General features: G+C 37.8%; 1 protein-coding gene across 2 annotated transcripts in view; it reads right to left on the reverse strand.

Annotated features, from left to right (window-relative positions):
- Positions 1-23,149, reverse strand: part of BRINP3 (BMP/retinoic acid inducible neural specific 3) — a 184,062-nt gene that overhangs the window by 155,766 nt on the left and 5,147 nt on the right. For both annotated transcript variants that reach the window (XM_056497476.1, XM_056497477.1), the window contains exon 2: positions 10,841-11,126. In XM_056497476.1, the coding sequence (XP_056353451.1) occupies positions 10,841-11,076 (236 nt within the window). In that variant the 5' untranslated portion in view covers positions 11,077-11,126. The remainder of the gene's footprint in view (positions 1-10,840; positions 11,127-23,149) is intronic.

Here is a 23,149-nt window from a genome sequence, read left to right on the forward strand (position 1 = left end):
GGAATTCTCATGGTTTAGCTGTGAAGACAAGAGAAATAGAGTGAGATAAGCATGGCTTACACATTGTTTATCCAATTTATCTCCCTATAAATACAGAATTGGTACATGAAGACATTTTTAAAATAGAAGTATAATTGTTTTTATTTTAATGCCTTATTTTGCAGCCTTTTAAGTTTAAATGTTCTTGTTAATTATCTCTAAATTCCACTTAATTACTATGGTTAAAATTGCTTTTTAAGTTTTCGTATTTTACCAGTCTCCTAGAATGGGAAGATGACCATTACTTTAAAAAAATAAATAAATAAATAAAAATAACAGTTTGATTGTTTATTTTGTTTTTTTGATTGGGTGCCAAGGAAGTCACACAGAAGTGCTACTTCAGAACACATAAACAAGCACACATTTGTGGTCATCCAGGCCAAGGAGTCAGAATTAAAAACAGACATAACCATTATTTCCTGAGGCAAAATCCTAAATAAACAGATGCGCCTTTGAAGTCAACCACATGAGAAATAGTTCTACTAAAAAGGAAAATCAAATTTCAAAGGCAACTATAATAAAAATATCTTCCAGACACTACACAAGGCCTGAAACAAAACAAAAAAAAAAACAAAACAAAAACAAAAACAAAACCAAAAGTGAAAAGGCAAAGGTACCTAAGGAACAAAGCAGTCCTGGGCACTGAACTCAACACCTCAACTCCTTTCAGATTCTTTGAAAGTTTGGAGTTGTGCACCACTTGTAATATTTATCAAATATATATTGACAGCTCTTAGCACCATCCACACATGGGCACATGATGGATCTAGAAAGGAAGACAGTGGTGGAAAATCTATAGCATGTGAATTTCCCATGACATTATCACACAAGGACTCTATGGAAAACTGACATCTAAATGAAGAGCTTCTCTAGTCACATAGTCTTTCAAACTAAGACATCCCTGTGTGAAAAATAAGTGTCAGGGTAGTGGAAAAGAAAAAGAAGTTTCATGGTAATGTGTTTCAGTTACAGATTCTCAGAAGTCTTCTATTGTAGCCACAGCTAAAATTTAATGGCTAAGTTTAAGGCATAATATAGAGTTGACTAAAAGCATGAGAAAATGCAGCAAGATCTGACAGAATATTTCTGCCATAGGCACTTTAATACAAGGATCTAATCAGGAAAGATCTTTTGGCACTGCCAGGGCTGCAAAGATACTCTGGGTGTCTGGTTCATTAACAAAATTCCCATGGCAAACTTCATTAATGTCTTGGCCAAAGGCTCCTATTCAGACACCAGACTGCAGAGGATGTAAGCTTTTCTTTCTAATGAACAGCATTCTCTCTGCAAAAAGGTGAATCATTAAACTAATTTATCTAGCTCATGAGTATCTATCTTTACATTTACACATGCATATATCCACATAGCTCTATATAACACACATGCACATGTGTACAGAAATATACACTCATGAATATATATAAACACATGCATTCATATTCACACCAATTCATTCTCACAGTAATCACCAACATTTGGGTTCTACATATCAGTAAATTAGCAAGCACCACAGTCCACATGTTTTCCACTTATTCTAATTTATCAAGCCTGGTGATTTGCTACCAGAAGCATCATTACAGAAATACAGAATCTGCCATTTTGGAAGGGACCCACAAGGATCTTTGTCTGATCTGTGAACCCACTGAGCATCCCTTCCTAGGTTGTTAATGGAGACATTGAAGAGCACAGGGCTGAGGATGAGCCCCACTAGTGACAGGTATCCAGTCTGATGTCACCCCAATCATTTTACCTTCTGTGCATGACCTGTGAGCCAGATGCTCACCCATTTTATAATAAATTTATCCAGCTGTGGGATGGACACTTTGTCCAGGTGGATCCTGGAAGAGACACTCTGGAAAGCTTTACTGAAACCCAAAAAGATTACATCAACAGGCTTCCCTTGATCAACCAGGTGGGTCACCTTGAAAAAGGAAATCAGTTTGATATGCAGAACTTTCCCTTCATGAAGCTGTGCTGGCTGTGAGCAATGACTGTGTTTCCACCAGGTGCTTTCCAATACCTCCCAGAACAACCTTCTCCATCATTTTGTATCCTCCCCACATCATCTGACCCTGCTTCCACATCTTCCTTTTCAATTTTATTTCCAAGAGAAGATCCCTGTTTAGCCAAACTGGTCTTCCACCTCATCTGTTTGATTTCCAGCTTTTGGGAATTGCAGCAAAACTGACCAGTGCTGATGGGCCCCAGCACCTTTAAAACATTATTATTATTACTATTATTATTATTATTATTATTATTATTATTATTATTATTATTATTGTTGTTGTTGTTGTTGTTGTTGTTGTTGTTGTTGTTGTTGTTGTTGTTATTGTTGTTATTATTATTATTAATCTGTAGCCAGTATTTTTTGTAAATGGATAAAGTTGTAGTTTAAATAAAATGCAATTTGATATTATTTGATAATAAACCAATATCTTTGCTTATTTTCTATTATTAGACCATATATATCAGGAAGCAAAGATGAGATTGTATTTTGAGTTCCTACTAAAGCATCCAATCCTACTGCTAGCAGTCAGGATATAGGTAGAAAATCTGTATTACTTATAGTTCAAGAACTGTAAGGATATAGTTAAGAATTAGATGAAAAACAATATTTATTTTAGATTAATCAATTACATTTCCTCAGGTCTCAGATTCTATTTTCCCTCTGAATATTTGGTAATGTCTCTTCTGTTTTGATTTTAAATTATGTTACTCATATAAGTCAAAACCTCTGTGTGTGCTTTTCCCTTGAGAGATTATCATTCATTCCTCAAAGCCAGAAAGATAGAAATCTCTGGGATGCATGTGAGATCTGCATACACAATATCTAAATTGCTGGTGGGCTCTGTGTGTGCATTTTTCAGAGCTCTGTATAGATCAAATTGTCTGGTCAGTAACAATATCTTCTCAAGCTGCATAAATAAAGTAGTAATTGAGAGTATCAGAAGATGAATTGTGATACAGAGCCATTAATGACCTTAAGAACACCATTACCCATAACAACCACATTGGGATTCTAGGCAGAATCAAGCAACAAGACATTATTTTGAAGTATTGCTTTTCTTCACAAGGGTCACTGCTGGAATGAACCTGTAGCTACAAAAAAAAAATATTTCACAAGCAGCATAATGACTTAGAAAACCTGTAGAATCAATCAGTCTGAGCTAGAAGAGAACTAAGATTTGGATTCAGAGATATTGACTAAGACCTTAAGGATAGTAGAAGAAAATGACAAAAATTCTTGAGTGAGCACATTCGGTGGCAGTTGTTCTTTTTCTGCATGGAAAAGGCAGAAATGCCCTCCTATACAAAGAATCACTCACTCCAATCAATACCACTGGCTTTTTATACAGAGTTTCTGTGCTACTCAATCATTTTTTCTGTATAACTTTACATCCATATAGACTTAACATGTGGCCAAAAAGAAAAACTTGATTCTGTTTGGAGACAGATACTGCCCTAGCAGCAGTAAGAGAAAATGACAACATGGGGGTTAAAACAAAAGCACAGAGAATTTGATTCAAGTAATTAAAAAAAAAAAAATTCCTTTTCTTTTTTCTTCAGTAACTAAAAGAAATCTTGGTAATTGTCTTCTCCTTTATGAAAGTCATCAGCATTTGATATCCTCTACATCTTGAACATCACTGATAGTACCAGCAGGGATACTGAAACAAAAATGAAAAGGAAGGGCAAATGAAAGAACAAAGACCAAACTAATGAAAAGTCTTCAAAGAATTAATGAAAATGACCTGATTTCATGCACAAAATCCTGTCAGTCTACCCTGCTGACTCAAGAATGCATCTGTTATTAGTGTTAAACAGGTTTTACACTACTTCAGTGATTGCATGAAACCATTATGTTACAGACACTATTATCCTAATTTTTTTTAGGGCAACTTAAATGATTCATGAACTCACTAACTGAAATGATGACACACCATATTCTCTAAATACATGTTCTTTGTTCTTGGGAAATGTATCAGTAGGAGGTTTGATCTAATAATTATCCTTAAAATATTAGATTTTGAAAGAGGATATATCCTAGAAATAGATTATAATAATATTTACAAAGAATAATATTTGCTCTTCTTGCCATTTGAGTTTCTTTAGGATCTTTGATTAAATACACAGAACAAATAAGGAGAAATACAAAGAGAGACTGTCAAAACACAGACTCCTGCATTGTATTATGAAAAAAATATATACAGAAGGCAGTCTTGGCATCAATAGTCTCCTTTGTTGCCAAGCTGAAGCATGCTCGTGTTCTTGTCAAGAAGACTCCTGAGAACACTCCAGCACAGCCAGCAGTGCTCCCCAGCACCCTCAGTGCTGCTCTATCCCACCCAGGGAATCCCCACCCTTCCTCTGAAGCCAGGGGTGATTCTGATCCAGCCATGGGCAGTGTGGGGGTATGGGCAGCTCTGAGCCTGGTCCCTGGCAGAGCACCCTGCAGGCTCTGAGTTCTGTACAGCTGGGCTCTCTGATAAATAACTCCTGGTGTCCTGAGTGTTCTACAAGATTCTGTAGGAAGTCAGAATCACTTAAAAATATACTGTTCCTTCAGGGGCTGTCATGCTTTTCAGAGACTCAAAAAAATGGTTTTAATTTTTATCATTTTATTTCACCCCCTGCCATGGGCCACACCTTCCACTATCCAAACTGCTCCAAACCCTGTTCAACCTGGCCTTGGACACTTCCAGGGATCTCCAAGATCTCCAGATGTGGGCTGATATTGTGGATTGGTCTCAAAAATAAACTTGATTTCTTCTTTGTTCTGGAGTGAAACGTGTTCTCCTTTCCCCAGAGCACGACTTCTTTGCCGTGCTCTCATGTCAGAGAGTTGGAAAGACAGAGTCAATTTGGGAATCAGAACTGCCTGCCTATCCTCCTGTCCATCTCTGAGCCCATTTCTGTCTGCCCTTTTCCTGGGCCAGCGAGCACAGACCTGAACAAGTGTACAGTTGTTATCTTCTGCACCCTTCTTGTCTCTGATATTCATCCTGGGAGCCCCCTGATTCTCTGTTTAAATTTTCTCTTCCTATATTTCCATCTTTTCACAAGCACATACTCTCCAGAGAACCCCCTGGACAAAGATCAAGAAACTAATATAATATTAATAACAGGAATTGCTAATTGTAAAGCATCATAACCTGATATGTTTTTAGGCTCTAAAATTAAAACAAAAATGCTTTCCTATGAAAGGGGTTTGCATTTGGAACTAAGGGACAGAAATTCAATTATTTTGGAGGACATTTTCCAGGTATTTCTAGACCTGGAAATATGGCCATCTAAAGCTTTAATTTTGCTCAGGTATGTCCTTATTGAAACAGTTTCACCAAACCTAATTATTTTACTGATGTCATTTTTTTTTTGCCCAGGTAACAGAATAAGAGAGGCTGTTGTATCACAATCCAAAATTAAACTTATTGATGTTTTTCATATCCAGACATTTTTAAAAATATGCTGGGCTACAAAATTTATTTTTGTAGTGAAAATTCACAATCCCAAAAACTCTCTTTGAGCTGCTCTTCTCTGTTACCAGCCTGTGAGCCCCTGAAATTAAAAAGAGGACTTAGTGCATTTCCCAGTCTAGCCTTTTGCAAACATTCTGGGAATGATGATTCATCTGATTTCTGTACATTTTATCCACCAAGCTGAGTGCAATATTCCATGAAGGAAGCTGACCAATTATAACACAGACCAGAAGGAATTTACCAATAGAGTGAATTTCCAGAAAAGACAGAGAGAGTAATTCCTGTTATTCTTGTGAAAACACTTGTATTGAAAACCACTGTTTGAAGACCTTTGTTAGCTCTTCTCCACACTTTGAAATTCCAGATTAATCAGTTCAAATCAACCTCAGGAAAAGCACAAAGAAATGTTATTGCAGACCATACACTGGAGTGAAAATTATGATTCAGGGCATATTGTGTTCCTGCACAACTGAACCCCCTAGGTTTTTATTAACACTGTCTGCCACATGTGTCAAGAAGTCTAATGAGAACTGTGGGCTAAAATAATTTGATAGGGAGTAAAAAATGACAAAACCAACTAATGTTGGCCCCACTTAGGTTAACACACAGGAGTTGAAACACATTAGTGAGTGTTCTGTTACAGACTTGAGTCTTGCTCATTTTACCCCATGGGTTTGATCACCAGAGCATTCAGAACAAAGGAGAACCCAATGTGTTCTTATCTTTAACTTGACAGCATTGTTTTCAAATGCTTCTATTTTTGCAGCTGTTCATGGACACATTCCCTCTTCTTGAGCCAATTGAATACCATGCTGCCAAGAGCTCCAAGAGATTCTTTTTTTTCCCTTTTGCAGAGTAGTATTGGGCACCTGCTAGGTGTAGTTGCCCCAAAGGATTTCAATGGTCATTAAAATTTCATCCATTTTTATCTGCATCATATCTTATAACTCTTTCCTCCTTTTTGTAGGATTGGGAAGTTTCTGCATCTTTGTACTTCCCAGAATTTCTTTAATGATTGGGAACCTTTTCTAAAGAACCAACCTAAACTTATTCATAGCCAGTTTATACCAATGTGGTTTTGAGACAGCAATGGCTTTCAGTTTAGATAGTTCATCTCACTTTATATTATGTATTCTGTTCCCAGGAATTGTCTCCTCTTTCAGCTCTCTTTTTATCCCCCCTCTAAGTATTGTCAAGTATTTCCACCTTAAAAAAGTGAGGCTCTTTCTTTCCCTGATTTTTCACATCTGTTTCAGGTTTTAAATCATTTTGCTTCAACAAAACTCCACAGTATCCCTGAGGAGATTTCCTCAAGACCTTATTTGATAGCATAAATACTTCCCTATTTCTGTAGAAATTACCTCTTCTGATACAATGTAGGTTCTTTGCATAATTTCACAATCACTCTTTCCATCCTGGTAACCTCTCATCTCATTCTGTTTGGATTTCAATTTCTTTGTCTGGGTAGCTGATTTACATAAGAGGCACAGCAGTCCCTTTGTGTATTAAATAACAAATTAAAAACTTGGTTTTCCTTGCCAAAATACTTATTGATGCTAACGGCAGGAGCCACCTTCTATGAAATATTGACAAAGCATTCCTGTGAATCTAGAGCTTTTCAGCAGCCATCCAGGTGCTTTCTTGTGGCTTTCTTTATAGATCAGTGACAATGAATACCACCAAAAACTGTGCAATAATTAAATTTCCTGCAGGAGAATATTCCCTTTGAAGCATTAGAGGGAATAGAACACTGCCACATAATCAACACAACCAACTCACCATTTCCAACTTATAACAATGTTGAAAACACCAGTTGTATATTATTTAGTGTTCTGCAATACCAGATTAAAACTTATTTCATACTTATGTGTCTCTTTCAGCTCTGTCCTGTAACATTGAATACTCCTGGCCTTGGAGAGAGTCACCTTGTCTGCCCATGAACAAAACTGAACTTCAATGTATAGAATAAAATACAGGTAGCAAATTGTTTTTCTGCTGGTATAGTCCCACAATTGATGCACTAATTGGTTTTATCATGATTGTTTTATGCTATGAAAGCCAGATATGGAGATTAAAAAAGTGTAACTTTTATGCTTAAAAAAAATGCTGAAGTTAAGACCACTTATTAGAAATTTGGCTCAGTAAGTCAGTGTGTCCCTTGGTGCAAATCCTTGGCTCCAACCCTGTAATTTATAACAGATTCATGGTCAGATGAACACTTGTTTACAGTGACCAGAAGGTGTGGATGCAAGCAGGTTGCTTTTTGCCTCATTGGCATGCAGACAGGGAGCTTGGATTTAAGCTGAAAAATGTAAATTTAGATTGGATATTTTTCCCTGTGAGGATGGTGAGGCCCTGGCAAAGGGTGCCCAGAGAAGCTGTGGCTGCCCCTGGATCCCTGGAAATGTCCAAGGGCAGGTTGGACAGAGTTTGGAGAAAACTGGGATAGTGGAATGTGTCCCTGCCCATGAGAACTGGGTGATCTTTAAGGTCTCTTCCAACACAAACCAGTCTGTGATTCCATGAAAACACAAATGCTCAATTTTCCTGTTCTGGGCTAAAAGTTTGACTAAATGAATTTTAAATGGAAACAGGTTATGTAAAATAAAAATTGAAAAAAGCCTGCTGAGTATTATTAGAAACAACTGCCATATGTGAAATTAAACTTTAAAATCAGTCTGTGTCCTGCCATGCAAGCGACAGAAATAGAAGAATTAGCACAACATTGTTTCACTCAATAGCTGAAAAGTAATGACAATTATTCCTTCAAGTAAATTCCATTTTGTTATTCTCTCTACTGGGTGCTTTTCCAGTTCTCTGTCCATTATCTGGTTTTAATCATTCTGTATCTTTCATGGGCCTGCAACCTTGATCCCATTCAAACCAGTGACAAACAATGGTACAAGACAAAGGCCTTTGTATCTGTAACCTTGGTATTTACAGAAAAATGCATTACCTGATATAACCAAAAGCAGAATAACACGTATTCTCTGTTTTTTAATATTATTTTGATTAAAATAGAGAATGTTATTAGTGAAGGAATAAAATAAAATCTTTGTGATATTACAGATTCCACCAAGATCTTTTTTTTTCTGCATCATTTCTGCCTCTCCTGAGACTGCAAATGGAGGGGAAATGAAAATATCATTCTAGCCATTCAATAATTGTTCCATTGTTGGAAAGCAGAAATCAAACAGAAGTCTCATGGTGAAATCTCCTGCTACACACCCTAAACTATGACATGGAGCTCACCTCTCCTTACCTCTCCCTTCAAATAAGTTCCTGTCCCTGAGGGATCATTTCCATTAGGTAAAAGACAGGTGAGGGAATGAACAGACAATTAGGCTCCAAGTCCTATAGCCTGGGAAAGCTCACAGAAAAGCAACAGGGATTGAATTTACAGAGTGTGGCTTCTAACAAGGTCACAGTGTTCTGCACTACTCACTAATGGGACCATATTTTACAAGGAAATTTTACAATAAGCTTTGTTTTTTAGAGGCCTGAATCAAAAAAGTACAGCTTGTGTTTCTTTCAAAATTCCAGGCTTATTTCTTGAAGGGGATAGGTAGAGAATGGAGCTAAAGATGAGAAAAAATTTCTGTGGGATTGTGTAAATTAAAATCAATTGAAACCTATGCACACACCCAAATAAATATTAGTAGTGTGATTACAGATCTGTGAAACTTAACAATGTTGCTGTAATCAAGGCTGTGAGGAGAAAAATCCAGGACCTGATTGTAAGAGCTGAAATGAAATACAACTCCATCTTTCATGTTTTAGCAAGATAATTTTGGTTCAGTTTTGACTAATGCAGAATAATGGGAATAAAATATGCTGCCTCAGCCTCTGCATTATTGGCTTTACATTATTGCTCCTGACAGCTGGCTTTTAAAATGCAGTAAATATTGGGCAATGCTGTTCTGTTAAGACAAGCCACTTCATCAAGCATATTTCCAAATCACACTTTATTTTCAAAATATTTTTAATTTCTCTGTATATCGTAAAGGAGCCCACTGCAAAATTGACCTGCAACAGAGTGCCCTCTACTGCATGTATTTGGGAAAGGAAAATAAAGCAAATTCCTTAAAAATAGAATCTTTACACACTGAGGCCATCACTTGTGTCACAGGGCACTGGACACAGAACTAAATAGAATATACATACAGGCATATATCACTCTTACCTTCTTCTAAAGGACTGGGTATCACTTGGGAATAATAGCCTAAAATAGAAATAAGTTTTGCACAATCTCTTCTGTGGTTTTCAGTGAAATCAGTGTGAGTCTTCCCATACCAACATGGTCTGTGTTTGTAGGATGGAACATTTAAGGGAGATGGAAGCCTGCCCTGTATTGCTCTGCTGCCCCACTTCCTTTTGGCTGTTGGGAGGAATCCATCACTATTTGATGTGAAGTCTCTCTGTTTATAGATTTATTTTCTCAGTCTTTAATCTCTCCTGGTCTCTCATTTGCCCTTCTGTCTACTTGCCATTAGGTCACTCATATCAGACTGAGCTCCCCTTTTCCCTCCCATATAATGATTATATTATAATATAATATTGGATGCTACTGAGTTACACCCATTGCAAATGATTCAGAAGATATTTCACCAGTCCATCTCAAGAGCAGAGACTCACAGGTTACAGTCCTATCATTGAAGCAATCCCACAGCCAGGTCCAAGCTCTCAAGCAGACCTATACTTTTGAAGGCTTCCCCTGTTTTGTTCTTTTCTTGGCCTGAATTGGGCCAGCCTAATGCTGAGATTTGTGAGGAACCAAACACCTGCAACCTCTGTTAAAATTCACTTGATTCCTCAGAGAAGAGAACACCCCTTTTCAAAGCACTGGCAGAAACTAACATTAAACATTTTTGAGTGACTTTTGAAATGCCCTCCTTTGTACTGTGAAGTCTGTTCTGTCAGCAGAGCCACAATTTCATTCTTAAAGCCTCAGCTTAAGTCTTGATGAGCCACACAGTAAGCAATTGAACTTGGTGCATGATCAAAGGTTATCCCTCTGCAACCAAAGGTGGTATTTTAATCCCTAGCACATTTTTCACCATATCACCAGGACAGAGTACAGGTAGGTAGTAAACAACAAAGTTTTCAGAGCAACATAATGAATTATCAAAAGTTCTTCAAACAAAACAGAAACAACACAAGCAGCATTTCCATAATAGACAGTGGCCTCGCAAATATTTCAGCAACGAATTTGTCGTCTGTGGATTTGTTCCCACGACTGAACCTTTCCCTTGAGGGAACCCTTATTGATAATTCACAACTTCTATGGGTGGCATCTCTGCAAGCACTCTCCCTTTGCTCCATACCTGTAAATCTTGTATCTTGTGCTAAATCCCTGTCGGCTTCTGTCCACAAAATCTGTGTACTCCTGCGAGCGATGGAAGGGTCCCTTATCAGAGAGGAGCCAGTCGAAGGGGCTTGTGGCATGCTGATCCGAGACAGCAGCAACTGCTAAAACCCAGCAATGAAGACTCAGTGCTATCCACTCCCATAGAGCCATCAGAGAGAGCAATTCAGCACCAGCACTGCATCGCCATATCATGCTTCCACTGGGGACTTAGAGCCTTCATTCTCTTAGCTTTCCCTCAACACCTAGACAAAATACACAGTCAATTAGATAAGCACACACTAGGCATCCCTTGGAAGTAGAAACAAGTTTCCTTTCTTTCAGCTTAAAGAAATAGTGGCCTGCATTATATTTTACATTAGCATAAACCCCACTAGGCTAGTTAACAGTGGAGTGTTTCAGTACTTCAAAAGCTGTGAAACTAATGTCTTCATTAACATCATTAGTGATAATATTTACTGTTGAAGGGAAACTTTCACAAATCATCAGGGGAGGGATTGTTGGAGGTTTTTTTTTCCCATTCATGCTAGTCATTAATGAAAAAGATGCAGCATCAGATTCTTGTCTGTTAGCAGCAGTACAAAATCATTCAGCAATGTCTGTACACAAGCTCACAGTTCACACATTGGACAGAAAACAGGTGAGATTCAGAAGACCCAGGCTGCTTTCTCTTTTAATGTCCTTGGAAAAATTACACTGTGGTTTGTCTTCACTGCAAAGTGTAGTTAACACACCCACATTACTCTGTCCAAACCAGCATTGGTGGACAGACTGACTGACCTGATCAAGAGCTCTGGAGCTGCCCACAGCAGTGAGTTCAAGTGGCTTACACCAACTCCAGATACTGAAATTCTGTCTATCCCTAGCAGCAGCTTTTTACTTTCAGTCTAAATCACTCCAACCCAGTGGATCAACCTTTTTAAAATGGTGTCTAAACGATTTTTTTTGTGTGCCCAATCACAAATCAAGTATTGATTGGGAACTCAGTGAAGACAACCCACAGTTTCTCTCTGTACCCCAGACCTGTGGAATGGGCTAATTTTTTCATATTAGAGATTTCACTGAAACATCTATGCAAGATCATGAGGTTTTCAGAGATGAAAAAGGTCATGTAGATTCCTAAATATATAGAAGCAATCAGTTCCAGTTTTCAGTCTAAGGTGAAGCAGCACAGAATGAATTAAAACATATGAATGTGAGAGCTTTAATTTTTCTAGCTGATGAGTTTACAGGGAATAAAATGTTGGATGCACATTCACTCAAATCAGCACTCATCATGACATTTTGACCATGCCCTTTGCTATGATTTTTGGAACTTGATAGGAAATTTTTCCTTCCCACCAGTAATTTGGTCTGTAATTGCACTCTGAAAGAAGAAATATTTCCAACAGAACAGTCCTGCAACTGAACACTCAGCATCCCTGTCCCTCATAATGAAAATTGAGTCACTGGATAAATATGCTCTGTGCATATATGAGACATTAATATTCTCAAGAGTCTGCAGGAAGCTGACTGCCTGCAGGAGAGCACTGAGGTTCTTGTGAACTCACAGGAATTTACAGTCTAAGAATATAATAATCTATCTCTACAACCAGATAAGTACTCAAGCTTTATGTGGTGTAACTGTTTGTAACATGATTTGGACATGATTCTGCAAACAATAAATGTATAAAGAAAGACCCTGCTCACATTTCATGCTGAGCATGTACCAAGACACTGAATTGCCACCATAAACAGTTACAGCCATGCAGTAGTTTCTGACCATAAAACACAGATTACATTAATTTTATAAATCCTTTGAAATTAAATTCCAGGAGTCTACAACTGAGACCTTTTCAACTTTTTTTTTTATAATCCCAAGTCATCTCTTCCATGCATGGAGAGTCTACATATTGAAGTTTGAGTATCATCTTCCTAGACTGGTGTTTTTTTTTTTCCTTCACAGATTGAAATTCATGTATTTGAGGTTACACCACTGCATAACCTTCCTCCCACTCTTTGAAAAAGTCAGCACAGATTTAAGGCAAAACTGAAATGCAATAGGTTGCTCTACTGGCCCATAAAAGCCACAATGACCATTTGGTTGCCAGTCCCTGTTAAAAAATTGATCAGTATAAATGAAGAAAACATTCCAGTCACTTCCAGACAGGCCAGACCAGCCTTTGCATCACAACAGAGAGAAAATCCACTGATGTTTTTGTCTCTTCTTATCATTAATCAGGGAAAAACATATTGCATGGCACATTCATTCCCTTCCATCATCCTTAGCACAGACAGGGAACATCCTGGGCATAATTTCTTGGCATTAGGTGAAGCTACACAAAGTGAGTGTCATAAGAATTTTAATTTTCATAACTTCTGCTGTATTAAAATTTCTAACTTTTCTACTGAAAAATTCACATACTTGATTAAATGAGAAGAGATAGGAGTTTACTTTTTCAGTGACTTATTAACACTAAAGTGTTTCAGGCTGTTAAACTGTAATGATGACTAATTGAGTCCCTTTTGAATTCAAAATTGTAATATTAGGATTGGAAAATGAATTACTGTGTATATGTAGCATATTCCTAAAACTAGATTAAATGAGCACTTGGAAAGGAATAGTGGAAGAGCCAGGAATTTATTTTTGGCTTCATGCTGCACCTCATAGTGTGTCATAAATTAACCACTGGCAAAACACCTATATTGAACTTGTGCAGGTACAGAAGAAAATAATCTTGTTCTAAAGATCTCTTTGTTTTAAAGATCTATGGAGGTATATTCTGAAAGAGCATAAATATATAGGACAGAAATAAGCAGAGAAAAATCCTGTGTGCATTTGTAACTGGCACTTATCCACTTGTCTCTGCTGTCCAGTCATTGTAAAATCATTCTGCATTGCATGAATTCTCATAACACCCATAAAGAAGGAAACTTTAATAGACAAGGAGAAGAAGCCTGAAAAGATGATTGCTAAGGGAAGGGTTAAGCTGTTACAGGGACCTAAATGTGTGTTTCCTATTAAAAGATAATTTAGAAAATTCTAGCAAAAGGATGTTTGCAAAGCTTACAGTATCAGAAATATCTTAAAATTTTGAATATTCAAATTCTCTAATTAATGCAAATGCCCTGAAAACATTTTCTAAAGACTGTTACAGGCATATGGAATGTACAAAGCTTGCAGTTACAAAGCCATCACAGAACTCCAGGGAAGAGCAATCTGTATTAAATTTGTAGTAGATAAAGGGTGGGGCATGGCAACTAAACCACCTGGTAAGTGACAGAGCTGGTAGATTTTCAAGTGAAGACACTACACAGAGAGCAAATAATGCAATATTTATTCTTTGATAAAAAACTGTCACATCAACAACAGTCTCTGAAGTGCTGGCTTAAAGGACAATTCTCAGGTGTAGATGCTCTGCACAATTATTTTCTGTTATCTCCATGGTTTCACCCAGCTGCCACTTGTAAATGCTGATAAGCTTTTGGTCCTACTAAATGCTGAGGTTAAGGAGAGTTCAGGAAGCAAAACAGGCTAAATTCTTCTTTGTTAGGAATCTATTGTTTCCTCACTGGCATTAGTGGCAAGAATTTGACTCAGCATCTTCTGGGAATGCCCTAGCTAAGTCCTGCTTCTCATGAACAGGTAAATCCCTGTATTTACATCATGTGAGGATACAGAGCTGGAAGTGCAATGCAAGCACTGTGGCCACTGCTTCAGCTGTGAACAAGAGAACAGGACATCTCTGGTCTTTTTGTTGTCATTGTATTGTCAGTCTTTCTTTTTTAGGTAATTTTTGAAAAATATTAAAATTGTATATAATTACACATGGTAGTTTATGAAGTCAGTAAGACACTAAGTTAAACAGTGCAGATTGAACTGTCTGCTTGATTTGTGGGTTGAGCTCTCTTGCTTACAGAACATTAATTAATAAACCATGTATACTAAGATACACAGAATAATATAGAGCCAGCCCAGATGTGTGCACAGCAATGCTCAAGAAAAAAAAAAAACCTGTAAGCTCAAATCCTTTCTACAATGGAAATAATGGAAAAACTTCTCAGGTGAAAAAAAAAGTAATCTATTGCTACCTCAATGCATGTAATCTTTTATTTCCCAAGAGATGAGAGTGTAGGATAATACAGATGTGTTAATATACAGTAGAGATATAGCTACTAAATTGGTCATCACTGGTTCACAAGTGGAGCAACCTTCTCATGTAAGAGTCAATAAAGCTGATGTTGGCATCATCAGTAACTTCTTTGTGCCACATCTACCTGCAGTTCTCAAGGATTAAAATAAAGTAACTGCACAAATGTATGGGCATTTTTATTAAGATCAGGTTTCAGGGGTTTTTTCAATATTTCTCTTTACCCTGGAATCTGAGAGATGTATCTGAGGCCTTGGTCTGAGATCCCACAGAGATCCCCTTCTGTCAGCAGAAATGCCAAAGATCAGGGTCTCTCTGAAGTGCTTTGGTTTTTATGTTCACTTGAATTCCAAGAAAATGCTGACACATGCCAGCCCTCTGTGGAAAACTGAGAATCCACTATGCTGAAGTGGGATTCTCCTGCCTGTAATTTCCCACAATGATGAAATAAAAATTTAAGACCACTATTCTCAGATATGTCCTTTCAAAGGAAAGTAATAAATAACTTTCTATAACATATAGAAAATTAGCATGTCTAAGATGGTGCTTTTTATGCAAAACACAAAGCTTGGCTTTCCTTGAACTAATCAAAATATTAAATATTACTTTTATATCCTTTAAAAATAAACAAAGAAATAATGTTATAAACAGATGGAGGGGAATACATCCAATTCTGTTTGTAAGCAGTTGGATTTCAGCAAGGTCATAATTTTGCCATTTATGAGGGTTTTGATACTCCATCTCTCTGTTATTTACAAGTCACAGGGATTTCAAATTTACTAGTTTAGATCAAGTGCAATACATGGTGTAGCACAGCACTCTTCATATTTCTTTAAGATTGCACATCATGGAAAACAGAAATGGAGCAAACCTTTTGTTTTCTAGGTATTACACAAAATTCTCAGGAATGCTACAACTTTGAATCAACAAGAAGCAAGAAGCAACATTTTATTTACTGTAGCTGGATGGGAAACAGTGAAGCTCAGAGAAGGCAAAATAAGTTCAGATCCTTTTTTTCAAAGGTATTTTGACACTGAAAAATGGAAAGACATTTTGCATAAAGAATAAAGGAATAGTCTGTGCCTCAGAGATTGCTCTTATCTGCTGTAAGTCCTTAGGTTTATCACTTTGTGTGTCTCTTCTTTCACTTCCCCATCTGAAGTGTGATGATCACATTGCCTACCTTTGCAAAGCACCACAGGACCTACTGCCTTATCATCAGTGACTCTTATTCCTTTCCCAATAAGCCATTTTTCTCATGCTAACAATATCAGTGAATGAGACCCGAGGAGTTCATGGAATTCTCACACAGCCCAGTGTAAATGGAACAGCCATGAAGCTGATGATGTGTTGTGGAAGAAAGGAGCAGGAGGTGCTGCAATCAGTATATCAGCCAGAGAGGAGAAAGGTAGAGCAGAGAGAAAAAAGTATCCCAGTTGTGCCACCATGTAGGTTCTGTTCTTCAGAGGAAGATACCCAAACCCACAGAAAAAACATCTCTCCTGAAGGAGAGCAAAAGGACTTGAGAACTGAGGTGGGCTGCTCTGTCCAGTTTGGAGTCCTCCCAATGTCTGGTGCAGGAGCACGAGACCCAACAAGTTACTCTGGTAGTTTAAAGAAGCAGAAGAGTTGTTTGGGGAATGACTGAATCACAGAGTTTGGGTTGGAAGGGATCCTAAAGCTCAGCTCATTCCAATGGCAGCTGGCCCAGGATGCTGGGAAGGACCAGGGGGGAGGATGGTGAGGCCTCCCTGCCATCAGATCTGACCATGAGAGCTGCAGAGGGCAGCAGGTGACACTATGGAAAAATTAGAAATACCTGGATAGACAAGCTGTATTTGTCAATGTGATTTTCCAGAGGGGGATTGAATCAGTTTGTTCTCTGGTGTTCATTCTGAGCTACAATAATCTGAAAAAAAAAAGTCTGAAAGGAGGAGTTAATCCTATATCTAACGAGCTTGGGAGAGTTTTACATTCCAGGATTAAAAATATCTTCATATCAGTTCCTGGTAGAAGTTTTGACTACATGCACCCTAAATCAGCATCCATCCTTTATTCAAACAGATCTTTATCCACTGCCAGATTTTAGCTTTCTTCTCCCCTCTCAAAGACAAGACCCCAATGTAACTATGTCCTCAACAGCTGAAACAAAGAAGAAATAATGTCTGATTTTTATTTTTTTTTTTAAAAACAATCCTGCTATTTTTTTCCTCACCCCTGCCTTCAGAGAAGAGGAGGAAACACAAAATGCACTCATGGAAAAAAGAGAATCTATGTCAGCCCAACCTCTTCAGCTGCCCTTGAGTTGGTCTGGGATGTGAGGACTGGCTGCTGGGTGTTACAACCCTTGACCACAGAGCCTGCCCTGGTATTTGCTCTGTCCCTGCAGAATTTCACTCTGCAAATGCCTGTGAGCCCTCAGCTGCTGTCCCATGTGCTTTCTGTTGCTTCCCTGTCCAGCCTCCTCAGCCCATGCTGGCTGTCAGCCTTACTGAGGTAATTGCTTCAATGTCTGATATTTGTAAAAGGCTTGATTTTTGCCTTTACTGCCCAAATCATGATGTATAAATTCCCTCAGGTACTTTTTGAATCTGTTAATCTAAGTTCATCCTCCAGTGCAAATGGACCTTTATGTGTTTTAGCTGATGATGTAAAGCAGCAGCCCCAAAATGCCATTGCAGTCTTTCTGCCTTAATGAGTGAATCTTCCATTATCCCAGATTCTCCAAGCTCTGTCCAACCTGGCCTTGGACACTTCCAGGGATCCAGGGCAGCCACAGCTTCTCTGGGCACTCTTTGCCAGGGACTCACCACCCTCACAGGGAGGAATTTCCTCTCAATGTCCAATCTAAGTCTGTAAATCTACTCTCCTTCAATTTAAAGCCATTCCCCATTTTCCTTTCACTACCAGATCTTGCAAAATCCACTCAAGTCCTCATCATGTCTCAGTTCCTCATCTCTAAATGGGGGCTAGCACCAAAATACTTGGTAGGCAGCAGGTACCAGTCACACAAGGAGCTAAAATGAAGCTGGATGAGCTGAGTGACATGGATGAGCCCTGGGTTTCTGACCAACACCCAGGGTGGCACAAAGACACAGCAAACCTGCTGCTTTGAGAGCTTGAAGTCTGCTCCAGGCTGGATGACTGCACTTTTGCAGTCATAAAAGTCCATAGGGGTTGCAAATCCGTAGGGATTAAACCTTAATCTTTGCAAATCCACAAGTGCATAGGGACTATCCTATGTGCAAAAACTCTTACATGAAAACTCTGCATGGCATTTCAGTTTTAAGTCACTCTTCCATTACACAAGTTATGCTAAACATTCTCCCAAATTTTCCAAAAAATTTTCAGCTAAAGCATCTGATAGTATGAAAAGTGTCAGAAGGGAAACAGAACAGGCTCTCTTGAAATAATTTTGGAAGTGGCTCTTCAAAAAAATAACAGCTTTGGGAGAGGTTCTGGTCCAGCATTTCCTCAGGCACAGACTGACATGTACTGCTGTGACATACAATTTTGCATACTGGAGCTTTCAAGTTTGAAGAAAATCCCAACAGGAGACATATATTTAGAAGCCTTCAATCCATCTTACTGGGTTGTTGGTTTTTTTTTTTTTTCTTTTTTAGCTGAATGCTTGACTTCTAACCATCCAGCATTCTCCACTCTGATAATCTCATTGGGTGTGTTTTAATGGCAATTGAGTTGGTTCTCAGGATTTGTAAAAACTACACCCTAAAATTAAGTAATAAATGATCCTTGAAAAGTCATGATATATTAGTTCCAGCAGCATATCTCCTTTTCACTCATAAATTTAGTCCCCAGACAAGTTTTCTGACCCAATTTGACAGCTAAGTGTCAACAGGATACAAAGAGACTAAGACAAATGTAAATTAGCTATATGCAGTAAACCATTCCTTTCCTCTTTTAATTCATCCTTGTGCTAGTTTTTAAACCCAAAGCTCTTACAGCTGCTACCATTTAGAACAGGAGGAAGCAGCTATTTACACACTGTACACTAAAGCTTTGGTTCCAGAGGCTTTCGAGCCCGAGGACAAATCCAAATATAACTGATTAGTGCAGAAAGGCTAAAATGGGATGGAGTGGGAGGAAACTTTGCTCACCAACAGATTGATGCACTGAAGATGATTCAGGTTACAGAGAGAAAGGAGAGCACTTGGAGCTGAGTTACCTTAGAGTACAACTTTGATTTTGGTGTATAAACCTTGCCAAGTCCCTTAACCTTTTTTAATGACAGTTTCTATTATGAAGCCTGAACAACCAATGCTTATAAAATGCTTTCAAATTATTGCTGGCAAAAATGCTATAAAATAAAAAGGAGGTTGATTATTCCACGAACAGAGTGGCTGACTATTTTTGTTGCTGCTGAAAATTTCTGTTCCCGGAGATTTTGCAACAAATGCTCTGAAAAAGGATGGAGAGGAAAGGAATTGTCAGACTCAGGCAAAAATAGAAGGTTCTTTGAAGCTGTTGGAGTGCTATCTAATATTGTTTGTACAATAATGAAGGAAAAAATAGTGGTGTATAGCTGTTCTTTGGACTTAAGAAGAGAGTCAAAATAGCAGTGAACTGTACTGATTGCAATAGGGACATGCTTACAAAATCCAACTAGTTTCATGTACTTCCACCCCCTCAGATAATACCTGACCTAATGCACAAATAACATGGTTGAGGGTTCTTTTATTTCTAAGACTGATTTGCTGAGTTTAGAGGCTCTGACTCAGGCATGGGACACAACTCTCTAGTTTAGCTAAGGCTGAAAATGCTCTCCTTGATTTTATTCTCTATGTGAAAATTAGTAGTTACAACTTAGACCAGTAGTTAAGAATAATATCCATAAAGATCTAATGGCATGAAGTTTTTCTTTCAATGCATTTTTCTGGATGCCATGCAAGAAGACTGGTTTATTTTATATATTTCATTTCTCAACAATGATATCTAATAGAATGGCAATGTTTTTATTTTGCCTCTTTATTTATATCTTTCAGACAAAAGTGCTCCAGATCTCACAGCACATTTTACAGCTGATTTCACAGCTGGCATACAAAGTTTTCAGCTGATATACATGAATGGTTAAAACTCTCTTCAGGTTCCTCACCTTCAACTTATTTATTCTAACAGGAAAAAACCAACAAACTTACACCACCTGTTGTAGATCCCAAGCGGGACTCCTAGAAGCCTCTTGTTCTACAGCTGGTCCTCCTCAAAATTGTTGCATTATTTTTCCACAATCCCTTTGCTGTAGTGTTCCAAGCCTGTAGCCACTGCATGGGCAGTAGCCAGATCCTCTTAAATGTTCATGTTATAGCTATTATTTTTTTATAGCAAGAGTAGGGACTTTATGGCTGACTGAGCAAAGATTCAAGCTCCAACAAACCAGTCTGGAGCTAATTGCAGCACAGGACAGATAAAGCTTGATTGTACAAGTAATAATTATGTGTACTGGGCAGTCTGCTATCTCACATAAATCTAGCACCAAAGCTGCCTTGCAAGACTTGATTTTTGACAAGATTAAAAGAAATTGCAAAATTAAAAAGAAACAACAAGTCTGTTTGCTAAAAGATGTCTTTCTTATGAATATCATGCTACAAGGAGTGAAAGTGAGTTTGCATCAGGAATTGCAATCTTTCTACTCTTTTAATTTAGATATGACCCAGTCTAAAACCACCTAAGTATAAAATTGTCACTATTTCTTGCTGTAGCTCATAGAAAAACACGTTCTTATTTATTAAAAATTTGTTAAGGAGCTTTAAACTTTCAGAAATGCCTGTAGAGTGCTGAATGAGAGACACATATCTGTTTATGAGGTATTACAGATCACTGAAGTCTCTCAGAGTATGAGGACCATTAGTTTTCTTCATTATGGCCTATTTTTCCAGAAAGACAGACAAAATGTTCTAGATTTTGCCTGGCCAAGACAAGCAAGCATGAAGAAGTTAAGCTGGTTTATAAATAAGAGTACTTTTCCAAAAAGAAAAAAAATAAAAATAAAGCCACTACCATCTCTTCAATGTGAATCTATCTAATAAACTCAAGCTAACAGTGAGCTTAAAGGGTACTTAGGTAGTTACTAAAGCTTTTACTTTTTAAGGCAATGAGTCAGATTCACATCCCACAGGAGCAGGGACTTAGAAAGAGAACATCACCAACTAATGGCTCTCTGTGAAATAAATCCACAGTCTCCAGAGACTGGCAGCAGGATGAGTCTCAACCTGCATAAACAGTGCTGCTTTACCTAAACATGCATCTTCCTTAGAAATATTGATACAGACCTAAAGGAGTAAGGGAATTAATCCAGGAAATGCTGAGCAGCTACACATTCTGGAGAAAAAGATGTGGTATCATCTCTGTCCTTACCTACACCAGTTTTAACCTTTAGGGCAGAACATTGAGTACAAACTATATAGAATTATTCAATATTGAAATTGTAACATACATGTGTTCTCTCTATCCAGCAAATTGTGAATGAGTAGGGATCAATAATGTTTTAGATGAGAAACAGTGAAATAAAAATATAAACTTGGGTTGCCACCTCCATCCATGATGCTGTTTTTCAGCATTTATTTAGCAGAGTTTTTCACTAGTGATGGTAAGCCTGCTTAGAAATAGATATCAAACAAAGGAAAAAAAGAAAATACTAAGAAGTAAAATTTATAATGGATTTTTAATAATCCCATTTGACTTCAGTGACATCAATATTCACTTAACTAGGTGTTTTTGTTGTTTCCAGTAGATTTATAAGTACTGAAAGAGCTAAATTAGCCCAGACCACAGAATTCTCAGTAGTAATGAATAATATGGGATTGAGGGTGTAGAGCAGTGCTCTGATTCCCCAGATTTACATCCTTTACTTGCCAAGGTGTAATAAGTGCCTTACAAACCACTTTTCTCATTAATCAAGTGCTGGTGGATGTGGCAGTAAAGGTGTCACTGCAATTGAGCAGAATTTCCCCTATTAATGGAACTGTTACAATAAAGGTATCTGACACACGAGCCTCACCATCTCACCTCATTATAAGAGAAACCACTACAGTTTAATAGTGTTAATTTAGCTAACAATATATATTGCCTGGTCAATCATCTTCTGAAGGTGGAACAGAATGAGAGGCTCATTACTTAGAGTTGAAAAGATCTGAAGTGGCAGAGTGTCCTCAACACATTTTTTTGTGGCACATGGAGCAGAAGATGGCTAAATAATCATTCCCATGGACCAGCCAGAGCAAAAATGTGATTATACAGACCACAGGTGTGGAAGGATGTCTAGTGCACTTCATGCATATTTCTATATCTATGCATGCACATGTACATAAAAAGTATTTTTGTGTATGCACACAAACTGTGGTGCAGATAAATTAATAAGTTCAAAGCTAGAAGACCAAATTTATTCACACTGCAGTTTTCAGCAGGGTGATGACTTGAGTCACAAAGTGCTGATTACCTGCATCTCAGTGGGGCTCTCTCAATATTCCTCAACTTCATACAGAAAAACATTGATTTATCAATGATGAAAAAGTACTGAGGCCTAGACCAATGTAAGATCAGGTCACAAATTCTTCAGTTCTTTAGTATTTTAATACTATTTGACTCAAGATGTGCAAAGCCTCCCACTGTTCAGAAAGCACCCTGTAACTTCATTGTGCTCACTTTTTTTTTCTTCTAAATCTAAAGTTCTTTTTGGTTCCAAAATATTATTTTGGAAATTGATCTGGCTTTTGTTGAAGTTAATAGGGATTTTCTGATCTTCTTTAATTATCCAAGATCAGGCCCTCACTGAACACACATATATTGAGCAAAAGGAAAGCAATGATATGAAGAGAATGTAGCTGCAAATATACTTTTAAAAAATGTTCTCTTGTAATGATATAGGATGAGATCAAAAAGAAATTAGATAAATTCCCCATGAAATTATTGCCTGCAGTCTATTACCTGTAGCTCTAACAGGATAGTGGTTTCAGGGCAACCTTTCTCAAAGAGCACTTGGGCTCTGTTTGCTCCCATATGACATTACTTATGTTTCAGGAGAGTAAAAAAATATCTACTTCTGGTTTTAAAGAGAAGTGAAGCTTTGGGAGGATTAAGAAAGAGATATGCCTGAGAGCTAGAAAACAATCCATCACTCTTTT

This window comes from Oenanthe melanoleuca, chromosome 8, assembly GCF_029582105.1.
Source record: "Oenanthe melanoleuca isolate GR-GAL-2019-014 chromosome 8, OMel1.0, whole genome shotgun sequence".
Classification (NCBI taxonomy): Eukaryota; Metazoa; Chordata; class Aves; order Passeriformes; family Muscicapidae; genus Oenanthe; species Oenanthe melanoleuca.